The 21,882-nt window shown below is 42.1% G+C and overlaps 1 protein-coding gene across 1 annotated transcript in view; it reads left to right on the top strand.

Annotated features, from left to right (window-relative positions):
• MCU (mitochondrial calcium uniporter) overlaps nucleotides 1-20,154 on the top strand; it is a 112,028-nt gene extending 91,874 nt beyond the window's left edge. Inside the window, exons 2-8 of the mRNA XM_056530454.1 lie at nucleotides 2,427-2,496; nucleotides 2,744-2,914; nucleotides 3,301-3,405; nucleotides 5,728-5,888; nucleotides 11,039-11,242; nucleotides 16,074-16,190; nucleotides 17,744-20,154. Coding sequence (XP_056386429.1) covers nucleotides 2,427-2,496; nucleotides 2,744-2,914; nucleotides 3,301-3,405; nucleotides 5,728-5,888; nucleotides 11,039-11,242; nucleotides 16,074-16,190; nucleotides 17,744-17,836 — 921 coding nt within the window. The 3' untranslated portion in view covers nucleotides 17,837-20,154. The remainder of the gene's footprint in view (nucleotides 1-2,426; nucleotides 2,497-2,743; nucleotides 2,915-3,300; nucleotides 3,406-5,727; nucleotides 5,889-11,038; nucleotides 11,243-16,073; nucleotides 16,191-17,743) is intronic.
• The last annotated feature ends 1,728 nt before the right edge of the window (nucleotides 20,155-21,882 follow it).

Below are 21,882 nucleotides of genomic sequence, written 5' to 3'. Positions count from 1 at the left end.
CAATTATTATTTTTTACCTATTTATTATCCTGGTGTTGGGTCACTCCTCCCCCTTTACCTATTTATACTGGATTGTTAACATTTGGAGATAGGAACCGGAAGATGCGCCTGTGACGCGAAACGATACGGTCGTTCCTGTGGCATGCCGCTGCTTCGGGCATGGAGCGGCCTTTCCCTCCCTGCACCGGGTGAAGTTTGGCTTTTGTTTGGATATGCCACTATAAAGTATTTTCTACCTTTGCAACAAATGTGAGTGCAGACATTCTTTCTACCTTCTGGTTTATACCTTTTTTTAAAGAAACATTCAGGATTTTTGCATCTTTTTTGCCTATATAATTGCACATTCACTAGTCCTACAGTGCCATCTGTTTTATTCCAGCACAGCTGCATTAATGTGCTTCATTACTTTAACTGGGTCCTTTTCCTAAAATACCTCACTTGTTGTGGTAGGTCAAATCACTTTCACCTCACAGCGATTTTTCTCTAAAAAAACAAAACGCACTTTAAATGAGAGTGCATTTTAATCTGCACGTTGTGAATTGTCCTCAACCCACTTGTGAGCCTCAGCTGCTGCACTCTAGCCAGGTAATTAAATCAATAGGTGCAGTGATAAAACACCACTTCCGATCTCTGCAAAGCCAAAGGATGCATAGGAAATGTAGGCAGTATTAGAAAATCATTTCAGGGATGGAATTGTAATCAGTATGGCTGAAAACTTGTGCTAAAACAGGTAAGCATTAGGCATACACAAGAATTTCTAAATTGTTCTCTAATAGCCTATGCTGCTCTATATTAGCCAAAAGACAAAATTCTGAAGTGCTTCTTTAATAGTGATCTGTCTGCTTGTAATAGAATCTAATATAGAATCTAGCATGAAAGGTCTTTAAGGCCATAAAGTCCTTGTTGTCAAGTGTTGCCCTGTGTAAAATGATGTGCGGCTGACAAAGTAAAGGGTCAACCCTGTGATCATTCATGTGGCCCAGCCTGCACATGTTTGAGCCATGTGAAGGCTCCATACATAAGGGTCAATCATCCAGATGCCCCTGTTGGCTCTTCAGTTTGCACTGTTTAAGTATTAGTAAATCTGGACCATTGTTTTGTTTTTAAGGAGCTGTGTACACCACTGTAGGTGGAGTGACTACATTAGTGGCCAGTTGAAGGGACTTTACTCCATTGGTTATAAGTTCCTTCCAGGTCATAAACACTGGAGGGACTGAGGAACAGAGATGTTCACTAAAATATATATCTCCCTCGTCTGCTGTCATGTCAAAGTCTCAGTCCTGTTTAGATAAAGATGTTTTATCTCAGTGTACATTACTGTGGCTATACACTATTAATAACTGATCACCTATCTTTCCAACCTTCCCATATACTCTCGAACCTTTGTGTGTTCTCTATGGTGTAGGGAGGGGTATGTCGCCACCAGAGTGGTGACCTATTTCACCTAAACAGTAGGGTTGGACATTTGAAATCCAACCCATTTGAATGTCCAACCCTTGTCTCCATCTGCAAAGTCTGTAGACGGAGAGTCAAGAGACCACTATAGACTTAAAGGGGTAATCCGCCCCTAGACATCTTATCCACTACCCGTCATGAGCGGGGCGTGACCATGACGTCACAAGCCCTCCGCATCACTAGTCATTTGGCACGAAGCGAAGCTCACTCCATGCATCGGATGTACTTTGGATAAGGGATAAGATGTCTAGGGGCAGAGTACCCCTTTAAGGCAGTCAGGAGAACCTTCCGGTGGCAGCAGATTTCACGGACTTTTGTCGAAAGTGTATGGGCTGTGGTCTAAAGTGTAATGTATCTGTTAAGGGTCACAATACAATCTCTCTTTGGTGTGGTTGGTTGTAGTTTGCCAGGTAAAACACGGCAAACGGGTATTGTCCAGGGAAGTTTGGGTCTTGTGTAGGCTTATCACCTCATCCAGCACTGCTATCCTCCTGCAGATCTATATGAACATAGGTGCAGCAAAGTGAAAGGAGGGGAACTCTAATGGAGCTGTGACTAATCAGGAGTACTGGTAATTATTAACCATTGTTCCCAGTCCAAAGGTGATGTGACATGGAGAGTATATTGTGCAGATAGGAGCGAACAGATAAGAAAGTGAGACGCTCTCCTGATCTGTGTGTATGACAGGTGATGGAAGATTACTAAATATGTGGGTTATGCATTGTCAAGACCAAACACCCCTGAAATTTTAAAGACCATGAAATGACCAGAAATAATAATTTGTTTATTTTCATATTAAAGCTTAATCCTATTAGTACTTGATAACTTTGAAGGTGCTTGGAGTTTTGTAGGTCAATGAAGTCTTAGAAATGGTAGACATTAGAATGTTTAATGGGTCCTAATAGAGTTAAAGCTGCACGATAACATCCCAATGATTAATAAAAATAATATATGTACTTGTGTTTTTCTAGGTGCACCAGAGACTTCCTCCATGGCTGAGCCAAAAAGTAGCATTTTGCAGTGCAGCATCGCCCTCTGATGGTGAGTAGGTGCATTACTTCTTGTTCTCTGAATCTATTGACCTAATATTACATGTAGAACTGAGGGAGCAATGTGTCTCCCTGAGGATACCACCAAGCTGGCTGATTTCAGATAAGCTTTAAAGCTGTGGGTTTCATATATTATTTTTATACCCCAATAAAATTATATAAAACATATTTAGTAAAGTGATGCACAAGTATTAGTAATGACCTTTTTTATGTTTTTTATTTTTTTCATTATTTCCTAGCTGTGACTGTGGCTTACCAAAATGGATTGCCGGTGGTAACAGTCAGCCTGCCATCCCGACAAGAGAAATGCCGCTTTACACTGAAGCCTATTTCAGATTCTGTGGGAGTATTTCTGCAGCAGCTCCAGGATGAAGACCGGGGAATCGACAGAGTAGCTATCTACTCCGCAGGTTTGACAGCTTGTTACTGTACCTGACCTCAAAATGCGTTCTTTCAATTATAAAGGCAGTTTCAGGATTTTAAGCTTTATGTTCTTGTGTTTGGAAAGGGTTCTCTTTGGGGGATCTCCTTTTTAATAAAGTAGGACTTGATGCACATGGAATGTCCTGCTGCGGGGACCCTGTGTGTTCAGCTGTCATCTACAGGGCAGGAGATAATCAGTGGCCTTCTCAGTGATGTTCTTACACAAGCGGTCTGCTCTGCCTGTTAGTTGAACCAGTCTTACCATTAACTTCATATGCCCTAATAGCACCACTCTCTATTGATCACATCACCCATTAGGGCATATAGACTGGTATACTAATTATATAGTGATATGTCATATATTCTTTTTCAGATGGAGCCCGTGTTGCCTCTTCCACAGGCATTGATGTTCTTCTACTAGATGACTTCAAACTGTCCATTAATGATAAAATATACGATGTGCGGACACCAAAAAGAGGTAATGTTCTGTGAAATTAATTTACCTTAACCACTTCAGGACCAAGCCCATTTTGGCCTTAAGGACACAGTTTTATTTTTTGCATTTTTGTTTTTTCCTTATCATCTGAGAGCCATCATTTTTCATAAACTTTCATCCACAGACCCATATGAGGGCTTTTTTTTTTTTTTATGTGCAAACAATTGTACTTTAACCCCTTAAGGAAATGAGCCGTAAATGTACGGCGCTGCAAAGCGTCACTTCGCGCACAGTGCCGTACATTTTGCTGCGGGGCTGGGACGCGAACGCAGGAGCTGCGCTCGCTTTATTCCCGGCTGATCCCAGCGGCTGTCGTAAGCCCGGACCAGTCGGTAATGCCAGACATCAGCAATCACGCTGATGTCTGCCATTAACACCCTCCTATGTCGTGATCAATACAGATCACGGCATCTGTGACAGTGCAGCACTCTATGCATAGCACTGAACAGTATTAGCAATCTAATGATTGCTATAAATAGTCCCTTATGAGGACTATAAAAGGGTAAAATAAATGGGAAATTTTTTGTTTGAAAAAGCCACTCCCTCAATAGTTTTTAAATCACCCCTTAATACACAAAAGCGTAAAAAAAGATTAATAATAAACAAATTTGGTATCATCACATGGGTAAATGTCCAAGCTAAAAAAATATAATGTTAATGATCCCCTGCGGCGAACGGTGTAAACCTAGGGGGGGGGGAGGGGGAGTCCAAAATCTCCGTTTTTTTTTTTTTTGTTTTTTTATAACCTCAAACTGCAATTTTCTTTTTTAATAAAAAGCGATCAAAAAGTCTTACATGCGCAAACGTGATATTAAAAGAAACTACAGATCATGGTGCAAAAAATGAGTCCTCACACATCCTTGAATACCCAGAGAATAAAGAAAACATGTCATTTTTACCTTGAAGTGTACAGCGTGAAAGCGAAAAACGCAAAAATAAAATGGGCTGCGTCCTTGAGGTTAAAATGGGCTGTGTCCTTAAGGAGTTAATACGTAATTTTTACCATAAAATGTATTGCAAAACAAAAAATATATATTTTGTGTGGGGAAATTGAAAACATTTTGCAATTCGCTGTACACTTACGGTAAATGACATGTTTTTTTTATTCTGTGGGTCAATACGATTAAGATGATACCAATGTTTTAGATGTTGTTCTATTATTGCACTACGTATTTAAGAAAAAGAACAAAAAAAAAAACAGAACTATTCTGGCCACCTATCATCTTTCCCCTCTAATTTTTCCGTATACAGGGCTCATTATTTTGCGCTGTGATGTGTAAGTTTTATTGGTACCACTTTTACGTATATGTGACTTTTTATCACTACTTATTGCATTATTATTATATTTTGAAATGTGATGTGATAAAAAAACAGTAATTGTTAGTATTTTTAAATGCTAGTTCCAATACGGGAATACCATTAGCATTATATTTTGGTAGTTTGGACATTTATGCATGCACAGATACCAAATATGTGAATTTATTTATTACGCCTTGTGTGAGAAATGGAAAAAGGGACAATTTACACTTTTATTTGGGGAGGGGCTTATTCACTTCCGCTACAAGGCAAACCAGAGAAGACGACCCTGGGAGAGCGGCGAGTGATCCAATCAGCCATTAGAAGAGCCGCACTGCTGAAGATCAATATTGATCATGGCATCTGAGTGGTTAATGGGGACATCAGTACGATAGCTACTGTCTGCCATTACTGATAGCAGCTGGGACTTACTGTGCATGGACCGAGCGCAGCTCCTGTGCCCGTTTCATGTACACTATGTAAATGTACATCCTGGTGCTGTAAGTACCTGGGCACCAAGATGTACATTTGCGTCCTTTCATTTTAGGCAGGCAGCCGGAGCCCAGCTCAAAACCCTGGAAACGTTGTTCTTATCTGCTAAAAGTGAGCAAGACCCAATCACCCGCATTGCAAGTAGATTGCTGAAATTTGCCCTGGGGTCCTGCCACCTGCCTCAAAGAGGTACCCTCTAAGAATTTGATATTCTTTGGCACTTTTACTAATTATTACTAATCTGTTGCTTTTTGCTTATAACTAAATTTCTTTTAGAAACATCACAGTCAAACTTATGAGACTCATACGGGTTCCTTCTCTATAAACTCATTTAGACTGATAGTGCTAACCTGAATCACTTGGCTAATGTACTTACAGGGGTTCTCCATTGCTAGACAACTTATCCCCTATCCACAGGATAGGGGATAAGATGTCTGATCGCGGGAGTCCGGACGCTATATTAGCTCTGTGCAAAACATAACATTGTGGTGTTTTTTTTTTTCTTCGTATATTCAGAACTGTTAAGCCATGAACATGCAACGACTATGAATGACGTAAAGCATCTTGTGCAGCAGTTGCACAGCTCTATGCATATCAAGGATTTCCAGGTCAGCAGGGAGAAGGAGCTCTGTAGTCGACTAGAGCAGCTTCAGGGGCAGCTTGAACCTCATGAAAAGGTACCTTGGGTTCTAATCTAGACAGCACTTATTAAATGCTTAGAGTACCTGTCATCAAACCATATTTTCTAAAGTAACTCAGATTATATTCCCTAACTTCTCCTAACACCCCTCCTGCTCTTAAAAATTCTCTGTATCATACCTTTCCCTTTGCTCACATTGTGTGAACTACCCGCAGGTGAAAGTGGGAGTTTCCCAGCAGGCACAACGTCGCTGAAACCTGCGAGAGCTGTGCCTCACCATTCCCTGCACAAACTTCCTGAGTTTGGTCTCCTGCCAGGTCGGGGGAAGACCAATCTAACGGTTTGACTTGCGGCAGGTAACAGGACAGAGCCAACTAGTGGACGTTTTTTAAATCACATTAAAAGCATAAAGGTTGAGCATTTTAACAGCAAGTAAATAGCAAAGTGTCTTATAATTACATAAAGAACAATATATTAAAAGTTTAGTTTGGTGACAGGTACTCTTTAAGGAAACCACTGTGAGTGCCTGCTGTACTCTTATGACACAGCTTGAATAGGAGCAATAGGTGACCTTTTCTAAACAGCTGGTAAAGCTTAAATATGTGGTCTTCTATAGGAATAACTCCTTTTTAGAGAGGTTGTCTGTTGTATTATGGAAAAAAAAGTACAGCCATCTAGGGTGAAAAATAATGAAATATGCTAAAGTGCAATCAGTCAACAGCAATTCACATCTCAAACTGCTGACACTGTTCAATGGTGGTTAAGGCAAGGAGACATTTGGTACCTTTCAAATATCTATCTGTACTATCTTAACGTAGGAACGTGCTTTCATTTTCTGGTGCCAGAAGTTAGAGGCATTCCCAAGCCCCTTAAAGGGGTACTCCGGTGAAAACCTTTTTTTCTTTTAAATCAACTGGTGGCAGAAAGTTAAACATATTTGTAAATTACTTCTATTAAAAAATCTTAATCCTACCAGTACTTATTAGCTGCTGAATGCTACAGAGGAAATTCCTTTCTTTTTGGAACACTGATCACGAGCACAGTGCTCTCTGCTGACATCTCTGTCCATTTTAGCAACCATGCATAGCAGATGTATGCTAAGGGCAGCATGGTGGCTCAGTGGTTAGCACTGCTGCCTTGCAGTGCTGGGGACTTGGGTTCAAATCCCACTAAGGACAACAATAAATAAAGCGTTATTATAATAATGTCAGCAGAGAGAACTGTGCTCGTGATGTCATCAGAGAGCATTCCAAAAAGAAAATTTCCTCTGTAGTATTCAGCAGCTAATAAGTACAGGAAGGATTAAGATTTTTTAATAGAAGTAATTTACAAATATGTTTAACTTTCTGCCACCAGTTGATTTAAAAGAAAAAGGTTTTCACCGGAGTACCCCTTTTAAAGGGGTTCTCCGGTGCTTAAACATCTTATCCCCTATCCTTTGGATAGGGGATAAGATGCCTGATCGCGGGAGTCCCGCAGCTGGGGACGCCCGTGATCATACACGCGGCACCCCGTTGATAATCAGTCCCCGGAGCGTGTTCGCTCCGGGTCTGGTTACGGGCGACTACAGGGTGGGCGGCATGTGACGTCATGCCTACGCCGGTGTGTGACGTGACGCTCCGCCCCGCAATGCAAGCCTCCGGAAGGGGGTGTGATAGCTATCACGCCCCCTCCCGTAGGCTTGCATTGAGGGGTGGAGCGTGACGTCGCACGGGGGCGCAGGCGTGACGTCACACGCCGCCTGCCCTGTAGTCTCCCCGTAATCAGACCCGGAGCGAACACGCTCCGGGGACTGATTATCAACGGGGTGCCGCGTGCATGATCACGGGCGTCCCCAGCTTCGGGACTCCCACGATCAGGCATCTTATCCCCTATCCAAAGGATAGGGGATAAGATGTTTAAGCACCGGAGAACCCCTTTAAGTGCTGACGTCTGAAACTCCCCCTTGCTCCCACCTCCATGCCGGTTTGCTTGTTAGACTGCTATATGCCTAGCCCTTTCAGCAGAGTCAGTAAATAAATGTATTCTTCTTCTGTCATTAAATACAGCATACAATCCACAATGAAATCCTCAAAATCTGCACCCAATGCTTTGGATTTAAAGCTATGTAGAGATACCTGCTAATTACATGCTATGGATTTCCTTGTGTGAAATTTTTGTAACAATGTGCAAACATACTCTAAAGGAGGTTTGAAATCCTTTCCCAAAATTGGCCAAAGCTAAGTAATGAGAGGGCAAAGAAATTATACTAACTCCTGGCTTTACAAGCAGAAATTCCCTGATGTCGTCCCTTTACACGTAGCATGGTTATGTGACTTTAAAAATATAAACTACAAGTGCTACCTAGGGTGGACAAGATCAGGCTGAGCTGCCGATTAATACATATTTATATTAGGGATCGACCGATTATCGGTTTGGCCGATATTCACGATTTTATCGGTATCGGCAATTACCTTGTGAAATTCCGATAATGCCCCGCCACCCGCACCGCTCCCACCACCTTACCCCGTCGCACCCTCCACCACCTTACCGTGCCGCACCCTCCACCACCTTACCGTGCCGCACCCTCCACCACCTTACCGCACCGCACGCTCCACCACCTTACCGCGCCGCACGCTCCACCACCGCACTGTGCCACGCCGCGCCCCCCCACCACCGCACCCCCCACCACCGCATCGCGCCCCCCCACCACCGCATCGCGCCCCCCCAACCACCGCACCCCCCACCACCGCATCGGCCAGAGACTGCCGTTGCCCCATTGCCTCCCCCATCCCCAGTTTTAGAATTACCTGTTCCCAGGGTACGGGGCTACTTCTAGCACAGCGACAGCTCAGGAGGACGCGCAGGAGCCAGAAGAAGCGTGGACCCTGGGAGCAGGTAATTATAAAACCGGGGATGGGGGAGGCAATGGGGCAGCAGCAGTGACTGTCTCTGGCCGGCGCGGTGGTGGGGGGTGCGGCGTGGGGGGTGCGGCGTGGGGGGGTGGGTGATTGGAGTCAGGACCCCAGGACAGGCGGTCTCTGGCACCGCAAAAGCCGCTGCAGTTCATTGATTTAAAGTGCCCGCTTTAAAGGAGAACTACGGGATTGAAAAATGTATCCCCTATCCTAAGGATAGGGGATGAGTTTCAGATTGCGGGGGGTCCGACCGCTGGGGCCCCCCACGATCTCCTGTACGGGGCCCCGGCTCTCTGGTTAGAGAAGGAGTGTTGACCACCACACGAAGCAGCGGCCGACACGCCCCCTCCATACACTGCTATGGGAGAGCCGGAAATTGCCGAAGGCAGCGCTTCTGCTCTCCCATAGCAGTAAATGGAGGGCGCGTGTCAGCCGCCGCCTCGTGCGGTGGTCAACACTCCTTCTCTAACCAGAGAGCCGGGGCCCCGTACAGGAGATCGTGGGGGGCCCCAGCGGTCGGACCCCCCACAATCTGAAACTTATCCCCGGAATATCTGTATAAGTATCGGTATCGTCCCTAAAAAAACATCGGTCGATCACTAATTTATATATACTTTTTGTATATGGTATATAGGGGACCATATTATTTTATTCAGCGCTAATAGTTAAGGTGCAATGGTCTGCAGTTACCTGTCTGTAGTAAGATCTGTAGAGGTATCGGTGAACTGTAAATGCTGGACGGTTTAATAAGGTGCACTGTGCTGTAAATACAAAGAGTATAGTCAAATAGGTGCAACGTTCTGCTTAGAAAATGTATTAAAATATGTATATCTGCCCCTTACTTCTCAAGGTGATTCATTTTTCTCCCAACCTATAATAACATGTTAATGGAGGTAAAGTGCACTGTGCTAGAAAAGAATTGATCTATAAGCCCGGCATACATAGGTGTCAGTGCCAGATGAGTTAGTACTTCTCTTGGGCGCAATGCTCTGCATCTGTAATAATAAAAATACCTGTAGATTCTTTTTGATGTATTATTCCGATGAGCTTACTGTTTTATCGAGAATCCACTATGTCAGTAGTAGATATGCAGCGGTGTAGAGTGTGGGACACATGGACGGGAGACAGCCTTGGCCGGTGGCATCTCCCGCCCGTGTCCCACACTCTACACCGCTGCATATCTACTACTGACATCGTGGATTCTCGATACAACAGTAAGCTCATCAAAACAAAAAGGATCTACAGGTATTTTTATTATTACAGATGCAGAGCATTGCGCCCAAGAGAAGTACTAACTCATCTGGCACTGACACCTATGTATGCCCGGCTTATAGATCAATTCTTTTCTAGCACAGTGCACTTTACCTCCATTAACATGTTATTATAGGTTGGGAGAAAAATGAATCCCCTTGAGAAGTAAGGGGCAGATATACATATTTTAATACATTTTCTAAGCAGAATGTTGCACCTATTTGACTATACTCTTTGTATTTACAGCACAGTGCACCTTATTAAACCGTCCAGCATTTACAGTTCAGATTCCTCTACATATATTACTACACAGGTAACTGCAGACTATTGCACCATAACTATTAGCGCTGATTAATGCATATTTATATATACTTTTTACTTATGGTTAGGTGACTGCTGAGGCCAATTATTGGCTGCAGGGACCCAGTGTAGAGGGACATCACTGGGGAACCTCCACTTGGCACCCCACAGCAGGTGGAGCAGAGGAGTACAGTTTTTTGTTGAGGACTGTTTTTCTTTTGTCCTCCCATTCCCTGCCCCAAGCAACTTTAAGAAAAGCCTGAAAACCTCCTCTTACCAATTTTAAGGGGGTGGTGGCGGGTACTTTTATAATGGGGAAAATAAAAGCTCCTATAGTGTATTTAAAACATTAGGCATAGTACAATGTAGCAGTTTTACAATCAGCGATATTTTAAGGTTGAATAAGTAACATAGTAACTAAAAAAAAAATTCTAGTTCTAATGACAATACCACAATGTATGCCTTAAATGCTCAATTGGTGGGTATCTCGTATATGGGATCCCAAAAGCTGGAAAAACAGGGGTCACTGCCGCCCCCCCCCCCCCCTCAAAAAGGCCAGCAGTTGCCACATGTGTAGGTGGGAGCTGCACCAATTGGAGACTTCAAGATCAAATTACCTCTTGATGATTTGTTTTGTTTTTTTCCTGCTTCTGTTCTTTGGGAGAGGGGTGGATACAGTTTTGTTTAAGATGAAAGAAAAACTATAAAGTCTATCGGCAATTGATTTTTGTTTGCACAGGCTCGGCTTAAGACAGCTCAGAAAGCAGCGAAGATGACCAGGATTGTCCAGTGGGGCGGCTTAGCTTATATGTCTGTACAGTTTGGAATCCTCGCTCGCCTGACGTGGTGGGAATACTCCTGGGATATCATGGAGCCTGTCACTTACTTCATCACGTATAGCGGTATCATTGGAATGTATTGTTATTTTCTACTTACAGGCAAGGTGAGTAAAACTTCCTTCTCTCACAACAGTAATAATAAAATGTCATTAGAATTTTTTAAGCTGTCCATTGACTTCAGACAACAGAAATGATTTGGCTAGCACATTAAACTATTTTTGTATGTAGTAGTTACATAGCTGAAATATTAGCAGTTTTCATTAGTAGTTTCATAAATATATGTCCATCTTAATAAGGTTAAAGGGAATTTGTCAGCTTCAATTCATATTCCATACTGGTGACAATGTTAGATCAGTGCATTGCATGGTTTTTGGTGCAGTCTTTGGGGGTTAGAGGGGAGAGTTGCAGCCTTAGCCAATCATAGCTCATGTGTAGCAGAGTGGGTGGTGGAAATTCTCCCCTGTATGGCTTTAGATGATGTCACGCCTGCTGGGGAGGATTATAACATTTTAACAAGATCATGACAGGTACTCTTTAATGCTTCGAGAATACTTTATACTGTTACATATTTTTGGATAGTTTAGCATGTTAAAGGGAACCAGTCATCAGATTTTACCCTATATAACGCTTGGCAAAGCGTTATATAGGGTAAAATCTTTATTTTCGCCATTCCCGGGGGATGCTCCTGCCCCCAGGGATGGTGAAAATATGAAGTTATAAACTAGTCACCTCCGCGGCCGTAAGTAGTCACCTGGGCAGGGAGCTCTTCTCATCTACTCCCGTTCTTCGGCCGGGAGCGACACCCCCTCCGCTTGATTGACGGGCCGCGTCATCGTTCCACTCACTGAACAGACGGAGCAGAGCGATGACGCGGCCCGTCAATCAAGCGGAGGGGGCGTCGCTCCCGGCAGAAGAACGGGAGTATGGGAGGAGAGCTCCCCGCCCAGGTGACTACTTACGGCGGCGGCGGTGACTAGTTTATAACTTCATATCTTCACCATCCATGGGGGCAGGAGCATCCCCCGGGAATGGTGAAAATAAAGATTTTACCCTATATAACGCTTTGCCAAGCGTTATATTGGGTAAAATCTGATGACTGGTTCCCTTTAAATGCTACATAAATGTATTTAGGTATACAAGGTATTGATGGAAAAGTTGCTTTTAAATGATGTGCCAATAATTCAGAAATAAAACACTTTTCTTGCTTGACTATTGCGATCATATGCATGTAAAGCCCAATCACTTTGTGTGTAAAAATATACATTTGTTTGATAGAGGTTGTTTAATAGTCATTTTTTAGGGTGCGTTCACAAAGCAGTTTGTCCCCGTTTTTTTATCCCTGTTTCAGCTCCGTTTTTGCAGATTGTAAACGGATTAAAAACGGTTTAAAAAAAATCCCCTTCATGTCAAAGGGATTTTTTTGCAATCCGTTTACATCCGTGTGCACCCGTTTGCACTCATTTCCGTTTTTTTCAGGGAAGAAAAAATTGGCACATGCAGTATTTTTTCTTCCGTGAAAAAATAGGACGAAAACACGGACATCATAATTTTAACATTGAAGTCTATGGCAAACGGATGAACCTTTAATGTCATCCGTTTGCACCAGGGTTTAAAATATCCGTAATTACATCTGAGCATGACATCAGCAGACTCCTGCAGTGTTGTGGGACTTCTACTACTCTCATCATGGAAACAAGTCTGTTCCATGATGGGTGTAGTAATTCCCTGTCTGCAGGAGTCTGCCGGTGGCTGGGGGGGGGACTACATTAGTGTTTGTACTACAACCCCCATCATGGATCAGACTCTGTTCCATGATGGGGGTAGTAGAACAGGGGCTGAGAGATTGATTGCAGTGAGACCCGATCTGATCAGAAGTTAAGCAGGGAAGCGGGCGGCATGGTCTGCAACCCTGCGATCTCTGATGTATTTTACTTTCATTTTTAAATTCCCCGCGGGGAGCTCTGAATGGCCGGTACCGAGGAGCCAATCAGGGCTCCCTGCAGGGATTTTAAAAATGGACAATGTATAATAAAAGCGCTGTGGGGGGACAAAATATATAGCGCTATATATCTAGCCCCCCAGCGCATTTATAAAGATATAACCCCCGCCAGCGCAAAAATATATACCCCCCGCAGTATATATATGTGTGACCCCCCCCCCCGCCAGCGCATTTATAATGTAACCCCCCGCCTGCGCCTTTATAATTATATACCCCCGGCCAGCGCATTTATATGACCCCCTGCCAGCGCATATGTCATTACTGCAGCGCGATGTATGAATAGTATTTTACTGGCAGAGCGTCGCACCAGCCACTGCAGGCCCGATGCTGCTGATAGAATACTATTCATACATCGCGCTGTAGCCTGCAGGGGCATATTATATAGAAGTGCTGTGGGGGCCAGATAATACTATATATCTAGCCCCCACAGCACTTCTATATAATATGCCCCTGCAGGCTACAGCGCGATGTATGAATAGTATTCTATCAGCGGCATCGCGGCGGCACCCTTAGTGTACTTCTATAAGCACACAAGTTTCATCTCAATAGTCATGTGACATTACTGATCAGCACCTGCGGGACTTAAAAATTCCCATGGGCTACCCATTGTCTAGCAACTAGACTGTAGGCAGTCTGTTGTGCCAAACTACAGAAACTCCTGTTTACAGATTGATGTAGCAGTAGACCTCAGATTGATCATCAGTTCATACATTTAGAAAACATGAGTAATCATTGGAACTTGGAATACCTGCTACAGTATCACCAGCTCAGTTGAGTTGCCCATCTATTATGTAGAGGTAGTATTATGTCATGTTAGAAGAATTTTGTATACAAGGTGGTCCCCAATAGTTAATTGTGTCTCAAAGGTTAGTATTTACTAAAGGCAAACTACTCATACTACTGAAAGGCTCCATTTTTTATATTCTTTCTTTGTGTTCTACACATTTTGCCATCAGTAAAGTCCATCAGATAATGTATTCTCTAACTGGCTTGATATCAGTGCCTTTCCTCTCCTGAAGGAACGTATAAGCTGATTTCTGATAATCTTACAGTTAACTTTAGCTTTGGTCATGAATTGGCTAAGAAGCGCCTCAATAGATCAGATCTAAAGGACGGTGTCCTAATGACAGTACTGAAGGGGACTAGGGCCGGTGCAGGAAAATCTTCGTCGCTGGACAAAGGAAATCAGCGGGGACGAGAGGAATAAAACCAGGCTTGCTTATTGTACAAAGATGCAACACGTTTTGCTGCACTTGCGCAGCAAAACGCGTTGCATCTTTGTACAATAAACAAGCCTGGTTTTATTCCTCTGGTCCCCTCTGATTTCCTTAGTTCAGCACCGAAGATATTCCTGCATCGGCCTTAGTCACCATCATGATATCCTTATACACTCCAGGAAAGCTGCGGATGACACCTACATCTCCAGTTTTATGCGCTCCCCATTGTTTCGTATGTGCTTACACCACTTGATTTGGTAAGCGGCTGCTATCTCCCCTCCCCCTACCTTGCATTCTCAAGATCCTAAACATGAAGCACCTTCTTTTTTTTTTGTAATGATCGTGCTGAGCCAAATGAAAGCAGGACATGAGTGGACACAAAGGCAAACAGCGGTATTTGGTCTGTAATTTCATGGGGAGGCCATTGTGGCATACTGGAGAGTCCTTACATGGCGCTACTGATTGCTAGTAAAGGATGAAGTGAGAATTTGCTTTCTTGATGGGAAAAAAAACTACTTTTGGGTGATCTAGTTAGGAGGTTATACTAATTTTATTAAATTATTCCTTATCTTGACCACATTTGGTAGTATTGAGTATAACCTGATAACTATGTATAATCTCATTTTTATTGATTTTAAAGGGGCAGAAAGCAAATAAAATAAACACTGAAAGAACAATTGGTTGATGATTGGTTGAAAGGAACATATATATAATGTGTTATTTGTGATGTATTACAGAGAGTCCTCAATAAAGGATAATCACCAAAAATAGGCCATAAAAACAATAGCATAAACAAGAACTTAAAAGGAATACTATGTATCAGACTCAAGGGAAATTCCTATAAAACAGGCACCTTTAGGCATATGTTAGCTTGGAGTGTATGCCGTGCAGTAGTAACAGGTATAGGCAGAGCACACTCTGCCCCTACTGTGCTAAATAAAGTAAGAATCCCTGTACACCCGTGCGGGATAAGTAGTGGGGGCGATTACCTGCCTCTGTTGGTGACCGCACTGCATCCCCACTCTGTATCCTAGATCAATGCCGAGCTGGTAATTCTCTAAACGGGAGTAAAAAATGAAAGTGTCCTAGAGGCTAATTCCTGACACTGCGATCAGTGAGTGACCAGGCTGGTAGCACTCCCCTTATGGTCTACTGGCACAGTGCCTAAATGCTCTGCCCATCATGTCACCACAGCAAGCTCTTTCACGCCTCCTATGCATTTTGGAGAGTAAATGCTCTCCTTCCTTAGAGACTGTGTGTGGGGTAATCATAAGCATAATACCAAAATAAATACTGATGAAGAACCCTTTAAATTAATTTGATGGATGGTGGGTAGGGGCGGAGGGTTGGCATGGTGACAGAACAATAATGAGAGAGATAAAGAAAGGGGGTAGGAGAATGGAAAAAGGGGTATATCCCGTAAAACCAGGGTGACAGTAGCTTAATCTCAGCTCAGTCCACTAGCAAGACTCTGAAAATACTGATGTATTGCACAAGAGAGGTGAAAACAACTGAATCAAGAGTTTCCATAAATTCCAAATTTTAAGAAAGGGGTTGAATCGACCCTGTGACCCAGAAATCAGTTCCTCCAAACTCATATTCAGCTAGCCATTCTAGAAGGGATAGGGAAATTGAGATCGCCAGTCATAACATGGTCAATGAAAAAGGATGAGGAAAGTTCTGACTTTGCTAAATATAAATGTTTTGTTTCCATTACAGGAATATATTTATCCAGATGCCACAGACAGACAGTTCCTTAATTTTTTCCATAAAACGGCCAGAAAAACAGGTTTTAATTATGTAGAATACAATCGACTCAAGGATGATATTGCTCAGGTATGTTTGTTTTTTACACATATATGTATGTTCTCTTGGTATAATTAAGATTAACCGAACTGCAGGAATTTGTGGTTTTGTTGGTTGATCTGTCCAGCATTCTCCCAGAAACCCTTATTGGACTATTTTCTGTCTATTAGGATTGGGTTGTTTTTTTTTCTTGCCAGTTTATTTTTTTTAGTAGTGTTAGTGGTCTAGTAGTTGTCAAAGCATTAAAGGGCAGATTTATCAAAACGGCCTAAGAGAAAACGGTCTATTGCCTTTGAATCAGAGCTCAGCTTTAGGGTATGTTCACACATGCATATTGTGATGCAGATTATGACTTCAATAGGCATCAAAATCTACTGCAGAAAATCTGCATCAGAATATACACATGTGAACATACCCTTTATTTGTAAATGTGCTCCTATCAAATGAAAGCTGTTTTGTGATAGGCTGCTATAAACAACAAAGTCAGTTTTTCTCACTTGTTTTTTTTTATTTTTAAAAACTACAACCTTAGTGCTGAGGTGTCATTCCATTCACATTAAGCCAAGGGAAATGTTTTTAAAAAAAAAAAGGGGGGGGGGGGCCTGTCTCATTAAGACAATTTGTGCCAGAATGCATTAAAATTGTGGCTCACAGCAATGAAGAAAAGTTTATTAAGCAGAATACTGCTAAAATGTACTAAAACTGGGTCACAACTAACAAGGGGGCATGTCCTTCTAAGAAAGGGATGTGGCCAAAGTTACAATTCCATACACCACAAATGCAACAACATTTTGGCACAAAGATTTGTTCCAAAAGGAGCCAGAAAGAAACTGGTCTAAACTTAGAACTGAAGAGCAAACATCTGACACAGTCTTAAATTGCCCCAGATTTAAAAAGTTACACATTTTTGAGACTGTCCCTTCAAGTAGGCTAGCAAAGTCAGACATTTCAAATGAATGGATAATGTAATACATGGGCATGCCCGGTCCACAAGAGTGGGTTTATCTGGCTAGTGCCAGAGAGACAGGGCTGTCTTTTCTATTAGGAACCTGTGGGTCTGTGTTTTGAGAAGCACTTCAGTGAGTTTAAAAGAGTAAAAAAAAAAATCTTAAATACTTTTGATGGAGCTGGTTCTGCCATCCTGGTCTGGAGAAAGAAAAATTCCCTTCTGGTGAATCCACATGGTTCAGAACAGCTGTGAATTTTACCTGCAGATTTGCAGTCACAGCTGCTTATTGTGTCATGGAATGGTGATTTACTTCTTCCTTTGTATACGGGTGAGATCCAACAACAAAATCCATTGTAACTTTTTTGCATTTTTTTTGTATGCTGTATTTGTACAGCTTTGAAAGCAAATTCTGACTAAGGGTGCATTCACATATACATGATCCTGTGCAGGATTAGAAGCTGTGCTCAGTCATTTAGTTTACATTGAAATCTGCAGCAGAAAATCCTGTGCATCAAATCTCTGAAACAGCATTTTTGCAGAGTTTGGTAACTTTCTTTATTAGTTGGAGTTGCAGAAACATTATTACATTGCAAGCTAAACTAAAACTAAGGTTTTTTTTTTTTCTCTCCTATAGGTTGAGTTGGACCTTAAAAGACTGCGTGATCCTCTGCAGATGCATCTCCCGATCCAACAAATTGATGACAAAGAAAGATTGCAAAACTCCTAAATCCCCAGCAAAACCTGTGGATATCTCTTGCCTTTGAAATTAAAGCATTATTGGTGGTAGCTGGGATGTGGTATTGGGATGGGTGATCATGTCTCCCTCTTATTTTGTGTTTCTTCCATACATTTTTTTTTTATTTTTTTGTATTTTTTAAAACTTTTTAGGCTGCTGCTTAAGACCAGACAGAAGTGAATTTAAGGAGAACTTGGAGCCTTGGCTTTGTTAAACCTTCTGAGGCTAAAAAAGGTTCTTATTTAGTCCATATCAATTATTTTACTTGTCAAGAAATGCAGATGAATGATACACAAAAGTATAAAAGTTCTGGACTATGAATAACTATTTTTTTTATTAGATTTTTTTTGTTTTTTCTTTTCCTCGTTTTATGGCAAGTTAGAATGTGGCAGGTTCCTGTGGGGCACATTGGGTTAATGGTCTGCTGGTTCACTGGTAACACGCGTAACACAGGGCACGAAGTATGCCATTTGGAGAAACCGTGGACCAGTAGTAACCTCACTATAAAGCTAGTCTGCAGTCTTCAAGCATTTGTTGTAACAATGTGAAGGCCTTCTGCTGCCTAGCTGTCATGATGAGCTCCAGGCTCATGCACATGCCTTTCTGTGTTTAGATACAGCACTGTTCAATTTTAATCCAAGCCCCCAAAACAGTGAAACCTCCTGCTATGCATTTTAAGAAACTGCACGTGACTTTGTTTTTTCACTCTCTTTTTCTTTGTAACCACTTTATTAAACGTCCATTTCCCCCATCCCTCTCCCTCCCACTGCCTTGGCTATATATATATACTTCAGGGGCTCAATGCATGATAGGCTTTTATGTCTTTTTTTTTTTATTTGTTTTTGTCTTTTTTTATATTGGGAGGGAGATGTTCCCCTGTTCTACACTCCTGATTGGATGATCAGTTGGGTAGAAAATCAGGGTTGCATGAATATGAAGGGGGTTACCACCTTATTCTAATGCAATGAAAATCTTCATAGAGATTTCAATCTTCTGGTTCATCCCCTGTTGACAGAAGTGCAACATCTTCCTGGATGAAATATCTCATATCTGGCCTTGTCTATATTTTGTGTACATTATCGATGTACCACTGAAGGACTGGAGAGTGGCAACAACTGAGATATCAACTCTCTTTTGCTCCAAAGTTTTCAGGGGTTCTCTTGCCTTTTTTTCCTTTGGAATAAGCTGCTCTTCCACAGACTTTCAATATCAAAATGGTGCAGTCTCTTGTTGGGGGTTGGCATGGGGTAATGATGGGTGGTATTGGGCTTCTATTTTGCAGAGACAATTTTTTTAAGGACTCCCCACTGTGAAAGGCTCCTACTTCAGGGAAAGGATTACAGAACTAAAGAAGTGAAGCCAGTTGACTGGTGCCTTGCATATATTGAAACAGAGAGGAGAGTGTGTATGTGTTCTCTTCATGTATTATTTAACTGGCAGTTACATTACCATGGACTCCTTGCCAGCCTAAATCTTGTGCCCACATTGAACATGGCTGGCAGATGCTGCCAACTGTAGTCTTAAGTAACTGCCTCTAACCTAAGACTCTCCTCTCAGGTGGATTTAATCCATTTTCCATATTTCCTTGTTTGTTTCTATCTTTTCTATTGTGTCCTGTATTTTTTTCAAGATTGTAGATCCATGCAGAACACAGCGTACAGAAGATTGGCAATAAACCGCTTCTAGGCGTAATGTGTGATCTTGGTTTTCTGGAGGTGTAGCATGCCTTCGTATGATATCCATATCTTCAAAGTGTGCCCATTAAATTATGGAAATCTATTGGGCGTGAATGTCTGCTATGGAATAAGTCTGATCGACAATCATCTACATCTAGAGGCCCGAATAACAATACGGATCTTTGGTTGTCTGAAATCACCATCATTTCTTTTAATGTTCAAAGGCAACTTAATACTACAAGAAATCTTCACATGATGATGGCCAAAGCGTTAATCCTAAAGTTTCTGCTTGGGTAACACTGATCTTGAACAGGAGATTTTTATTTTAACACTAAAAAAATGAAAGCTTTTATTTTGCCATTTGCACTTCTGATGCTGAAGGCGCTGGAGAAAATAACAACATAGGCTCCTTTGGCAGCAAATAGCCTGATCCTGTTTTATAAAAGGTTTAAAAGAACAGTAAAACACAGGAATTGTCTCTAAAGGGTCTGGTTTGTGTGAGTGTGTGGGGAGGTTTGGAGCATGGAGGAATGTCCTATAAATAAGCAAAATATAGATGTGTAAAATCCTGTATCATTTATGAAATATGTATAAAAAAATGTAATTCTGCAACAATAAACACTTATTCAGTTTTTCAAGTAAAGTTTATTCTTTTCTCTTTTCCTTTTGGCTTTCAAACATACAATAACCGTTCTACTTGATGAACATGGCCACTGTTTGGGCACTGACTGACTGGGTCCTAAGACTTCGCTTATCAATGAGGATGAAGCAGTTTGTACCTTCCCTCCCCCCCCCCCCCCCCCCCATCCCCCCCAGCTTTTGGTTCCCAGCATTATTAGTTCATCTTTAGGATGTTGTAAAGCAGCCATATTACCATATATGAAACTTATGGTTATTTTGTTTGTTCCTTTTTCCCATTTCAAATACACATACCATTAACCGTTGCAGATGGAAAGTGGTGAGGACAAAGGGGGAGATTTATCAAAACCTGTCCAGAGGAAAAGTTTCAGTTGCCCATAGCAACCAATCAGGTCGCTTCTTTCATTTTTTTAAAAGGCCTCCAAAAAATGAAAGCGTTTTCTACAAATAAAAGGTTTTGTTGTTCAAGCTTATGATCTTGATACATTGACAACCTTTTCTCATCATACAAATTTTAAGCCCTGATCAATCAACCCAGAAAAATGAATCTGTCATATTTACTGGCCTGTACTGCAGGTGAAACTTTTGAAAATGATACTTAGTCCCCATAATCTTCCTCCAAATGGCTGCAATCTCTGTATTCTTTGGTACATTCAATTGACCTGTTTCCTATTAACACCTTCTCCCCTGTGCTGAGTCTACTCTGCTGCAGAATGGAGTTCCACTCTGCAGAGGCTCAGAACAGGGGAGGAAGCATTAATAGGAAGATGCTGACCAGATATCATGTATGGGGAGCTTGGAAACTTTACCCCCTCCCCCCCATGCCCCAAATAGGTTGTCTGCATGTACCAAAGAACCAGCATTGTGGCAGAACGGAGGCAAGAAACTGGGACTGGTAAGTATCATTTACATCAGTCAACCGGACTGCAAGCCTATACAACAGGTTAGTGCAGGTGATACTGATGACAGATTCCTTTTTAATTCACAGAAAGAGTGGTAGCAAATTATCACCCTGAATCAAATGTACCAAGTGAGCAGCAAATAATTCACAGAAGGGTTACAACGTGTTAAAACTTAAATGGGATATGTTGTAGAACATTTTCAGTAATTCATAATGAAAAAGCCAATCAAAGAACTGCCTCCTGGGATACATACTAGACCTGCTGTGTCCACTTGTCGTCATCTGTGTCATAGACCCACTTCATGATTGACAGGTCTGCAGGTCTAAAGCTGATGCTTGTGTGCTCCTGTGGAGAGAAGGGGGGAGGGGCAGAAGCACAGGCTCACTCACTGTCTGCTATGTGAAGAGAAGGTGGGAGGGGTAGAAGCACACTGCTGCCATGACTGAGCAGGAGACAGAAGACTGGAGGATTTCTTTATTTAAAAAGTGTCCCTGTGTGTGTGTGTGTGTGTGTATATATATATGTGTGTGTGTATATGTGTGTATATATATATATATATATATATATATATATATATATATATATAATAGTTAGTGTGTGTGGATATGTATGTGTGTGTTACAGGGGGACTACAATCAAATGTGTGGGCATTCTGAGAGTTGTGGTTTTGCAACAAGTGGAGGAGAACAGCCTGCCGCAACACTGCTGAAAATCAGTTTTACCAATCATATGCCTCCAGCTGTTGCAAAACTACAACTCATAGGATGTGTGAGCATGCTGGGAGCTGTAGTTTTGCAAAAGCTGTAGGCACACAGTGTGT

This window comes from Hyla sarda, chromosome 7 (assembly GCF_029499605.1).
Source record: "Hyla sarda isolate aHylSar1 chromosome 7, aHylSar1.hap1, whole genome shotgun sequence".
Lineage (NCBI taxonomy): Eukaryota > Metazoa > Chordata > Amphibia > Anura > Hylidae > Hyla > Hyla sarda.
Note: the sequence above shows the minus strand (reverse complement) of the source record. Positions and strands in the feature narration are given on the sequence as shown.